Source organism: Tachypleus tridentatus, chromosome 9, assembly GCF_004210375.1.
Source record: "Tachypleus tridentatus isolate NWPU-2018 chromosome 9, ASM421037v1, whole genome shotgun sequence".
Classification (NCBI taxonomy): domain Eukaryota; kingdom Metazoa; phylum Arthropoda; class Merostomata; order Xiphosura; family Limulidae; genus Tachypleus; species Tachypleus tridentatus.
Window position 1 is genome coordinate 70,825,351 of NC_134833.1, and position 12,986 is coordinate 70,838,336.

The 12,986-nt window shown below is 33.1% G+C and overlaps 1 protein-coding gene across 1 annotated transcript in view; it reads right to left on the reverse strand.

Annotated features, from left to right (window-relative positions):
* Positions 1–12,657, reverse strand: part of LOC143227394 (uncharacterized) — a 28,855-nt gene extending 16,198 nt beyond the window's left edge. The window contains exons 1-3 of the mRNA XM_076458845.1: positions 12,489–12,657; positions 7,965–8,276; positions 3,820–4,075 (exon numbers count right to left, since the gene is read on the reverse strand). Of these exons, the coding sequence (XP_076314960.1) occupies positions 3,820–4,075; positions 7,965–8,276; positions 12,489–12,657 (737 nt within the window). The remainder of the gene's footprint in view (positions 1–3,819; positions 4,076–7,964; positions 8,277–12,488) is intronic.
* Positions 12,658–12,986: the final 329 nt, after the last annotated feature.

Consider the following 12,986-nt stretch of genomic DNA (forward strand, 5'->3'; position numbering starts at 1 on the left):
ACTGCTAAAAGCTAGAATGTTGTGATAAACTACAAACCAGCATGTAATGATACTGCTAAAAGCTAGAGTGTTGTTATAAACTACAATCCAGCATGTAATGATACTGCTAAAAGCTAGAATGTTGTGATAAACTACAAACCAGCATGTAATGATACTGCTAAAAGCTAGAGTGTTGTTATAAACTACAATCCAGCATGTAATGATACTGCTAAAAGCTAGAATGTTTTGATAAACTACAAACCAGCATGTAATGATACTGCTAAAAGATAGAATGTTGTGATAAACTACAAACCAGCATGTTATGATACTGCAAAAAGCTAGAATGTTGTGATAAACTGCAAACCAGCATATTATGATACTGCTAAAAGCTAGAATGTTGTGATAAACTACAAACCAGCATGTAATGATACTGCTAAAAGCTAGAATGTTGTGATAAACTACAAACCAGCATGTTATGATACTGCTACAAGCTGGAATGTTTTGATAAACTACAAACCAGCATGTAATGATACTGCTAAAAGCTAGAGTGTTGTTATAAACTACAAACCAGCATGTTATGATACTGCTAAAAGCTAGAATGTTGTGATAAACTACAAACCACCATGTAATGATACTGCTAAAAGATAGAATGTTGTGATAAACTACAAACCAGCATGTTATGATACTGCAAAAAGCTAGAATGTTGTGATAAACTGCAAACCAGCATATTATGATACTGCTAAAAGCTAGAATGTTGTGATAAACTACAAACCAGCATGTAATGATACTGCTAAAAGCTAGAATGTTGTGATAAACTACAAACCAGCATGTTATAATACTGCTACAAGCTAGAATGTTGTGATAAACTACAAACCAGCATGTAATGATACTGCTAAAAGCTAGAGTGTTGTTATAAACTACAAACCAGCATGTTATGATACTGCTAAAAGCTAGAATGTTGTGATAAACTACAAACCACCATGTAATGATACTGCTAAAAGATAGAATGTTGTGATAAACTACAAACCAGCATGTTATGATACTGCTAAAAGTTAGAATGTTGTGATAAACTGCAAACCAGCATATTATGATACTGCTAAAAGCTAGAATGTTGTGATAAACTACAAACCAGCATGTAATGATACTGCTAAAAGCTAGAGTGTTGTTATAAACTACAATCCAGCATGTAATGATACTGCTAAAAGCTAGAATGTTTTGATAAACTACAAACCAGCATGTAATGATACTGCTAAAAGCTAGAGTGTTGTTATAAACTACAATCCAGCATGTAATGATACTGCTAAAAGCTAGAATGTTTTGATAAACTACAAACCAGCATGTAATGATACTGCTAAAAGCTAGAGTGTTGTTATAAACTACAAACCAGCATGTTATGCTACTGCAAAAAGCTAGAATGTTGTGATAAACTGCAAACCAGCATATTATGATACTGCTAAAAGCTAGAATGTTGTGATAAACTACAAACCAGCATGTAATGATACTGCTAAAAGCTAGAATGTTGTGATAAACTACAAACCAGCATGTTATGATACTGCTACAAGCTAGAATGTTGTGATAAACTACAAACCAGCATGTAATGATACTGCTAAAAGCTAGAGTGTTGTTATAAACTACAAACCAGCATGTTATGATACTGCTAAAAGCTAGAATGTTGTGATAAACTACAAACCACCATGTAATGATACTGCTAAAAGATAGAATGTTGTGATAAACTACAAACCAGCATGTTATGATACTGCTAAAACCTAGAATGTTGTGATAAACTACAAACCAGCATGTTATGATACTGCGACAATCTAGAATGTTGTGATAAACTACAAACCAGCATGTAATGATACTGCTAAAAGTTAGAGTATTGTGATAAACTACAAACCAGCATGTTATGATACTGCTAAAAGCTAGAATGTTGTGATAAACTACAAACCAGCATGTTATGATACTGCTACAATCTAGAATGTTGTGATAAACTACAAACCAGCATGTAATGATACTGCTAAAAGTTAGAGTATTGTGATAAACTACAAACCAGCATGTTATGATACTGCTAAAAGCTAGAATGTTGTTATAAACTACAAGCCAGCATGTTATAATACTGCTAAAACCTAGAATGTTGTGATAAACTACAAACCAGCATGTTATGATACTGCGACAATCTAGAATGTTGTGATAAACTACAAACCAGCATGTAATGATACTGCTAAAAGTTAGAGTATTGTGATAAACTACAAACCAGCATGTTATGATACTGCTAAAAGCTAGAATGTTGTGATAAACTACAAACCAGCATGTTATGATACTGCTACAATCTAGAATGTTGTGATAAACTACAAACCAGCATGTAATGATACTGCTAAAAGTTAGAGTATTGTGATAAACTACAAACCAGCATGTTATGATACTGCTAAAAGCTAGAATGTTGTGATAAACTACAAACCAGCATGTTATGATACTGCTAAAAGCTAGAATGTTGTGATAAACTACAAACCAGCATGTTATGATACTGCGACAATCTAGAATGTTGTGATAAACTACAAACCAGCATGTAATGATACTGCTAAAAGTTAGAGTATTGTGATAAACTACAAACCAGCATGTTATGATACTGCTAAAAGCTAGAATGTTGTGATAAACTACAAACCAGCATGTTATGATACTGCTACAATCTAGAATGTTGTGATAAACTACAAACCAGCATGTTATGATACTGCTAAAAGTTAGAATGTTGTGATAAACTGCAAACCAGCATATTATGATACTGCTAAAAGCTAGAATGTTGTGATAAACTACAAACCAGCATGTAATGATACTGCTAAAAGCTAGAATGTTGTGATAAACTACAAACCAGCATGTTATGATACTGCTACAAGCTAGAATGTTGTGATAAACTACAAACCAGCATGTTATGATACTGCTAAAAGCTAGAATGTTGTGATAAACTACAAACCAGCATGTAATGATACTGCTAAAAGTTAGAGTATTGTGATAAACTACAAACCAGCATGTTATGATACTGCTAAAAGCTAGAATGTTGTTATAAACTACAAGCCAGCATGTTATAATACTGCTAAAACCTAGAATGTTGTGATAAACTACAAACCAGCATGTTATGATACTGCGACAATCTAGAATGTTGTGATAAACTACAAACCAGCATGTAATGATACTGCTAAAAGTTAGAGTATTGTGATAAACTACAAACCAGCATGTTATGATACTGCTAAAAGCTAGAATGTTGTGATAAACTACAAACCAGCATGTTATGATACTGCTACAATCTAGAATGTTGTGATAAACTACAAACCAGCATGTAATGATACTGCTAAAAGTTAGAGTATTGTGATAAACTACAAACCAGCATGTTATGATACTGCTAAAAGCTAGAATGTTGTGATAAACTACAAACCAGCATGTTATGATACTGCTAAAAGCTAGAATGTTTTGATAAACTGCAAACCAGCATGTAATGATACTGCTAAAAGCTAGAGTGTTGTTATAAACTACAAGCCAGCATGTTATAATACTGCTAAAAGCTAGAATGTTGTGATAAACTACAAACCAGCATGTTATGATACTGCTACAAGCTAGAATGTTGTGATAAACTACAAACCAGCATGTTATGATACTGCTAAAAGTTAGAGTGTTGTGATAAACTACAAACCAGCATGCTATGATACTGCTAAAAGCTAGAGTGTTGTGATAAACTACAAATCAGCATGTAATGATACTGCTACAAACTAAAATGATTTGATAATTTTCCTTTTTCAAATTATCTCACAGTCCTCCAACAAATAAAAGAAATACTGTGTTTTGTTTCTTTACCTTCTCACGGTCACTTCTCTATACGAAAACTCTCTTACAGCTTTTGATATTTTACATAGTTTAGTCACCATGTTCACCTTCAATATGACAACTTTGGCTACAACTTCTCCATATAGACCACTTTCTTGAAACCATTTTGTTACAGAGACAAAGAATTCATGTATTTCTGCATTTATTTCAGATGATGCTTTCAACAAATGTTGTTTGTTTTTTCTTATACGTTCTTTCCTTTTATAAGGCTTTAAACTCACAGTTCCTGATACAAGAAAGACGACAATATTGTTTGCACGACACGTTTCAAACCAACTACATTGTGGTTCAATATACTGAATACTTTTTTATTTTTAATAATCTGTAGATTTTCAATGATTTTCTTATTTTTCCCATTATTCGGCTAACATTACATGTCATTATATGTGCAACTCAATTACAAAGAAACTGTTAGCAAGTTTACAAAATAAGTCCATAGTTATGAAAACATGTACTAATGAATCAAGCTCATTCAATGCACCTTTAATAATGGTGAGTAGTGTATATTCTTGTTATGACAGTATTTATTTAACTTCAAAACAATATCTGGAAATAATAAAACACAAATACTGCAAATAAGACAGTTTTTTTTTGCCAATACTGGTTTACCATATAGTATAAACTGTAGGTGAAGAAAGGGGCTTAATTATTAGAGTATAATTAAAATTACATTAATTACATTCGGTTGAAATTTCTATTGTATAGGGAAATAACTTGATGAAAACTACGTACAAAGATAAACGAATTGTGATCATGTTTAGGGTGTGTTTTTTATAATAACTTTTTCTGTACTATGTAGTCGTTTACTTACCATATTAATAGAATACTTAAAATAAGCTTGGCTAACACTATGATTTGTCCCGGACAAAACCTTCTTCTTTTCATGAATACTTTCGATAATGTCACAAGATATTAATACAAAGCTAACGTTAAAGGTAGATAATAACGTGATGAACCATCTATCAAACAATACTTTCACGTAATTTTACCAAAACTATTATTTTTATCCTAATCTAAGGCTGGTATTAAAGACAAGTTAGTAATGTATTGAACTACCTTGTCACATCATGTAGTACTTTTGATCTTATTTTAAAGCTGATATTGAAGTTAAGTTAATAATGTTTTGTACCACCTTTTTACACCACTTAGCACTTTTCCTGCTAATCTAAAACTGAAGTTAAAGAAATATTAAAAGCGTGTTAAAACAACAATTTTAAAATATATTATTTAATATTTTAAGAAACTTCAACTTATATCCGTAGATAGATAAAAAAAATAGATAGATAACATTATATAGAGCAGTGAAAGTATCATAGCGAAATGCAGTTTTATTTAACCATATTCTGAAATACTAGCTATTTGTTTAAACCTAATATAAGGAAATACTATAATCATTAAGGGATAATTATGTTGCACTTTTCGAAATCAACCCAAAGAACTTTAAACATGGTCACTAATATCTGAGGTGGCCTGTAATAAGGGATTGATACGTATGTGTATGCTATAATTTTTGTGTTTGCCTTATCATTATTGCATTATCATTTTCTTAATTGTGTCTCCAATATTAATCTTTGTACAGAATATGTTATCGTTTTTCATTCGTTTTCTGCATTATTTTTTTAAGTTTTCGTCATGTTGTAACTTTCAAAATATTTGTACTTCACTAGCTGTACACTATAATTAACTTATTTAATTGTTAACCAGTTGAACCAGATGTGAAGAGTAAAAGCATGATTATGGACATACACGTCAGTCTACATAAAGAAACGTTGTTAACCAGTTGAATCAGATGTGAAGAGTAAAAGTATGATTATGAATATACACACCAGCCCACATAAAGAAACGTTGTTAACCAGTTGAACCACATGGGAAGAGTAAAAATATGATTATGGACATACACATCAGTCCACATAAACAAACGTTGTTAACCTATAGAAACAGATGTAAAGAGTAAAAGTATGGCTATAAACATATTCATCAATCCACATAAACTTGTTTGAAATTCTATCGTTCCATAATTTGATAGTAAAATAAACTTTGAACTGTCCACCCTTCTATGTAATCTGACAGCTGATACTTTTAACTGTTACAGTATTGTATGTCGTAGTATATTTAATTATGTTACGCTTCCAATAGTGCTCTTGTGTAATTTTAGACACTATATTAATCAATAAAACATGAAATGGCCAAATAATCAGTGATGACGAGAAACCCACTTGTTGAGAAATTTATATGCAAAAAACAGCTCGTTTAGAAACACTTACATAGAGAGCAACGTTTTGATTTCTTCGGTCATCGTCAGGTTCCTGACGATGAAGAAGGTCGAAACGTTGTTCTCTTCTATGTAAAGTGTTTTCAGCCCAAACGAGCCGTTTTTGCATAGAAATGGCCAAATGTTGTGTGTGACTGAATAAAACACGCCTAAATCATAAATAGTTTATATAAATTATTTCTATGTCATTTATACTCTAAATCAGTATTTTTCAAAAGGTGAGTCACGAACCTCTGAGATGGTCACGAGCAAGTTTCCAGAAGGTCACGAATGGTTTTCACTGAGTCAACAGTTGTCTTTTTTTTTTTTTTTTGAGTTCTTGAGGTATCTGTGAGAGGTCAACATATGACGAACTATTTTTCAATCTTGTAAAGATAATGGGGGGGGGGGGAGTCGCGACAACCAAAGCCGGGACGCGAGGGTCGTCTGGCAAATCCGTCTGAGAAACTAGCCTAAATATTCATTCAAAATTTGAACGTAAACTTTGTTTTTGACCTGAAAACAGGTGTGTTTGAGAAGGATAATAGTTGTACTTACCACACGTAACAAATCAGTCGTTATTGTTATTTCATTATACACTTGTGAAACAACTAAGAATTATTAAAACAGTTAGGAAAACTTAATTAGCAAAAGTGTCTAAATGTATATTTCGTTCAGACATACCAGTGAAACCTTCAAAATAACACTGAAAAACTGAATTAAGTTTAAGCGATTGTTATTATTATTCAAATTCATTTCTAAAACAATCTGGAATGTATCTCTCATGTACAGAAATATTACAATCATGTCTGAACTGTCAAAACGCTTTCACTATAAAAACCTGATATGTAAGTGTGATAGAGTCAAGAACATGTTTGTTTGTTTGAAGATAAGATCAAAGCTACGCTGTGTGTTGTCTATGCTCTGCCTGCCACGGTGGTTTCTACGTTGCAAGTCCGTAAACATACCGCTTTGCCACTGGGGGGACTGAAGATATTAGCCATGTCAGTATGATATAGCTTTAAGAGTGAAACAGATTCAACAGTGAAATATGTGGTTAAATGCAGTTTTGAAAAGTGACATATGTCGTTATGATAAAGTTTCAACAATAAAACACATGAGCGTTTTACAGTTCAACAATGAAATATTATAAAAATATACTATAAAAATCAAGAATAATTTCGTCAGCCTCCCAACTCCAACAAAAATGCTTGCCTTAACAATGTGGAACAACCAGGTAGTTACTTCTCAACGAAACGTAAATGGAAATCATAGTTAATTATATTAATTCTTATTCTGATGAGAAACGAGTTACATTTGCAAAGTGCTTAGTTTAGTAGTCTATATATGATAAGTATACGATTCATTTTCTAGAGTGAAATATTATTTTTAAAAACAAATATTTATTAAAACGTTTGAAAAGCATTATTTTGTAGAGAAAATTAGTGAAATCGTGAGTTATTTTCAAAATTAAAATTATACGTAAAATAATGTAAATATATAGTTTCAAGGGTAACTTATGTTAATAGCATAAAAGTACAAGAGTGGCATCAAATCAGAATATATCATTATTCACCTTTAGTAGAGTATTTCCGGTCAATTAAAGATATATTTTCAATAGATCTTTAAAAGAGTATTAGAAATGAAATACATTAAAATATGAAAAATAGCAATTGTAATTTCAGTGCCTTTATATTAGTTATTGATACTTGTATGTTGTTTAAGAAACAACTGTTTAAAGCTTTTTCACCTGAGGTATTTCTGTAAATATTATAACATGCACGCTCTGCGATCTGTGTTAAAAATATCCCCATAACACGAAGTAAAAATTACAGTTACTATCTTAATGATGCTATTCACTTACTCATGACCAAAAGTTTCAGAACTTTAGTTGTCCTTATCATAACTCCATCACTGCCCACTTCTCTGCATTCCCATAATCCATTATCTTCTGCTGTGGTGTCACTTATCGTCAATGATACTTCATTATCTGTTGTGATGTTCCAATATTTTTTGTTTATGGCACTGTTATTTAGTACTAAAGGCTTTCCATTTCGTATCCACTGTATTGAACCACCAGGTGTCTCAAGTAAACATGGCACGTTGAGAGAATCTCCTACTTGAACTGCTTTTTCGATAAGCTTTGTCATATCTATTACACTGGGAAAAATCGTACCTGCAATTTATAAAATCGTAAAATATTATATCGATGTTACATTATTCAGTTTACACATTTAACATGATAACTCGTTCGTTATCCTGTCTTACATTAAAGAAAAAGAACAGAGATAAAAGTGTCTCTCAATTTTCTTATTCTTTCACTCCAAACATAACACATTTTGTGACACACAACTTAATCGCATGTCTTATTTGATACTGTTATCTGAAAACCTATCATTATTACATATAACCTTCAATTTTGATCTTCTGACCCTATCAAAATCACATTTTATATGATATAAACTACGCAGAAAATGCGTGTGGAATTCTGAATTATAATTTTATGATTATTACAAACTTTAGAGAAGTATTATAAACATTTTAATTCTTGAAAACTGTATCGTTAAAACTATTTTAACATGATAAAACCTTCAAAGAGTAAAAAAAGCAGAACCTAAAATACATGTTACCAGTGAAAGCTTCAAAAGAATATTGAAAAGCTGAATTAAGTTTAAGAGATTGTTATTATTATTCAAATTCATTTCTAAAACAATCTGGAATTTATCTCTCATGTACAGAAATATTATCATCATATCTGAACTGTCAAAACGGCTTTACTATAAAAACGTGATATGAAAGTGTCATAGAGTCAAGAATATGTTTGTTTGTTTGAAGCTTAGCACAAAGCTACACAATAGACTATGTGTGTTCTACCCACCACAGGTATCAAAATTCGGTTTCTAGCGTTGTAAGCTAGAAACTCACAGAAATATCACTGTGTCACTGCGGGACTCAAGAATATCAATTATGTCAGTATAATACAGCTTTAAGTGTTACAGATATATGATGCTGTATATAGCACTAATATTTAAGTACCTTTGTGTCAATTATTAATAATGTTATATTTGTTTAAGAAACAATTGTCTATACCTGAGGTATTTCTGAAAATATGATAACATGCACATTCTACGTTCTGGATTGAAAATATCATTAAAGTAGTAAGAAGAAACTTTAGAGCTGCTATCAGACTTAATTTTTGTAAAGATTTCTCTTTCTTGACATGAACGTTCTTAGCTCTTGTGTATCATTCCACTATACTGTGTTCTTGTACTATCTGTATTAGGTAGTACAAAAGACACTGATTTTTGAATACAGTTTGTTTGTTTGTTTTTAATTTCGCGCAAAGCCACTCGAGGGCTATCTGCGTTAGCCGTCCATAATTTAGCAGTGTAAGACTAGAGGGAAGCCAGCTAGTTATCGCCACCCACCGCCAACTCTTGAGCTACTCTTTTACCAACGAATATTGGGATTGACTGTCACATTATAACGCCCCCACGACTGAAAGGGCGAACATGTTTGGTGCGACGTGGATTCGAACCCGCGACCCTCAACTTACGAGTCGAACGCCTTAATCCACCTGGCTATGTCGAGCCACTTTTTGTTTATAGAAGAAGACACTTATTAAACAAAATATTTGTGCATTTACAATGAGTAAGTCAATGCACAAATACCAAAATTTAAAAGAAACCTATTGAAACAGACAATATGACGTTTATGTAAAATGGCATATTTTTCATCTAGAAATCATTCATTTCTAACTTAATCACAGCTTGAACATTGTTTTAGCCTAAAGATAAGTGTTTTACAGTTATATTATGTACAAGCTTGGATTCGTGTGTCGTCCACCGTTTTGAAATTATATTTTCTACAAAGTTTTCATTTCTACGTCAAAATATTTTCAAACTTAAACAAATCATTGATTTCAGAAGTTCTTGAGTCAAAAGTTGCAGAAAAGAAAACTCAAATTTTCGCCATTCACTTTAAAACTCTCTGCTTCAGTGATATATTTAAGTAATAATATATAATATGGAAGGCATATATACATATATTTCGCAGGAATACACTTAATCTACAATCAATATCTTAATGTTATTCTTTATCTGTTGTTGTAGACTCGCTGATATTGTTCAAATGATTCTTATTTTAAAGATGTGTCAGGCTCTTCAGGCAGGCGGTTTGGGATGGTTTGAATTTCGCGCAAAGCTACACGAGTGCTGTCTACAGTAGCCGTCCCTAACTTAGCAGTGTGACACCAAAGGAAAGCAGCTAGTCATCACCACCCACAGCCAACTCTTGGGCTACTTTTTTACCAACGAATAGTGGGATTCACCGTCACATTATAACGCCCTCACGGCTGAAAGGGCAAGCACTTTTGGTGTGACGGAGATTCGAACCGGCGACCCTTGGATTACGAGTCGAGTGCTTTAACCACCTGGCCATGCCGGGCCCCAGGCAGGCGGTAACACTGCCTATGTAGGAATGGCTCGAATTGTTCATCAAAATGTTATTTTAAGTATCTCTCCAATAGGTCGTCAGAACTTTAAAATACTATATAGTGTTTTCTTTTATAACAATATCTATATAATAACCAAGTCACAAATTCTAGGAATGTCTGTAAATACCACAGCAAAAACTTTGAATTTCTTGTTCTTCTTTCTTTCGTTTTTTTGATTACATGATAACTCAAAAACCAAAACATGGTTTCAACCAATTTCACTAAGATGGCATAGTTTCAAATAAAGTATCTGCTTTTGTAAGTGTTATTAATGGGTAGTAATTTAGAAGAAAAAAAATCGTAATTCTGGTGTAGACGATGTTATCATTACCCCTTGAAGTTAGTTTTCGTACATAAATTTGAAGTTTCTTTATGATGCTTAGGTACAGAGTGAAACAGAAATTACCAGTCAGTAATAGATAAACAAGAAATACTACAGTTGAAACCTCATTGTATTTAGAACTTGTTTACATTTCAACCTTTCTATGTCTATGGAAACACTATATTAAAAGGAGAAAAATCAAGCAAATAAGTGAAGACAAACTTTTCAGAAAACGAAGTAAATGTATGGATGATTAATATCAGACCTTCGAAAACAATTCAGACAAGATAATAAGGATAGCAGAAATGAACATACAGCAACACATATAACTAAACTATGTAACACAAATTTTATTCCCGATAGTATGTGTTAATTTTAATTGCTTATGTTGTAAAAGTACAGAAAATGGTCATTATTCCCTTCAAACTGTGCTTTTGTGACCTGGATAATGAAATTTAGAAATTAACCTATTTTCTATGTAAAAAACGGGCAAATTTGTACATTTTCATTTACATAAGGTCGGAATAAAACAACATATGAATCAAAATTTGCATGTATTTATACTAAAGTTATACAAAAATGTTTAGAAGTGAGTAATTTTTCGAGATTTGCGACTGCAATGTAAATCACTTTCACGTATCAGCCCCGAATATAGTCTCCCGTAATGTTTATGTTATATGCCCTTGTGGCGTTCATAGTCTAGTATATCTTGGTGGAAGCGCTCGCCTTGCTTCTCTGAGTATGCTTCAATGTTCTCCTTGAACGTATTAAGATGAGATTCGAGGATATAGACTTCAAGGACATCCTGCAGCCCCTTTTGCTGTAGTTCTTCACCAGAGCCTCAACCAGTTCCACATAATTTTCGGCCTTGTGATTGCCTATTAAGCCCCGAACCACTGTGACAAAGCTGCTCCAAGCTGTTTTTCCCTTCCTACTGAGCTTCTTGGGGAATTCTGTGCACTACAGGATCTTCTTTATTTGTGGTCCAACGAAGACACCAGTTTTGATCTTTGCCTCAGACTGCATAGGGAAGAAGTCTCGAAGGTACTTTAAGGTTGCAGACCCTTTATGAAGAGCTGTGACAAATTGTTTCATAAGACCCAATTTTATGTTCAATGGTAGGAACAACACTTTCTGAGGTACACTAGTGGCTCACACTTGACATTGTGCCTCCCCACAGAAAACTCGGTCTGCTGTGACCAGTACTTCCATGTTGTAGTGCGCTGCGGTGTCCCTACTATCCCAAAAGCAAAGATTACAGGGAAACTTGGTAAAGCCTCCTTGAGACCCATCAAATGCCACCATTTTGAAGTTTCCGATAACTTCCGGCCATACTCATCATACTCAAAGCTTCTAGCAAGGTCTTGACGCTGTTGTATTTCTTTTAAGGTGCAACCAAGCTTCACAAATGTCGGTGACGCTTCCTCTGACTTGCAACTTGCACACTTTCATCTAACAAATCCCACTCTTTGAGTCTAGATCTCAAAAGCTCGGCATCTCGACTTTGTTAGACCAAGATCTCTAATCAAGTCATTGAGGTCTCTATGGTTGGTAGTATGGATTTCTCTCACCAGCTGCCCCTCTGAAATTGTAATCTGCATCTTTAATGTCTACCTCCTCTTCGAATTTGCTGCCTCTCTGAGAATGGCTGCTTTCCCTCTGGCGGAATGAGTACAGGGAGCTCAGGGCAATGTGGTACTGGAGCGATGGATGATGGAAGATATATAATGGCAGATGCATTCTTGCCAGCTCGACGTTAGGAAGGGTCCACCATGCAGAAGTACCAATTGCTTGAGTGATCAGTGGGTTCACACAAAATTTTTGGAATTGCAAACTTCATGGCTCTCTTTTCCCTTTTTTACCATCCTGCAGAAGAGCAAAATAAAATTGTTATGATGAAGAATAAATTTATTTCATTCACAGCTAATGTGTAAGAAGTTCATGCAAAATATTTTATATGTGATATTTTTTATACTATTGGAAATTAAATAATAAATTAAGAAATTTAAATTTTAAAAGGTCTAAGATTTGTATAATATAAAATCTTACTATTCAAGCAAGCAAAAATT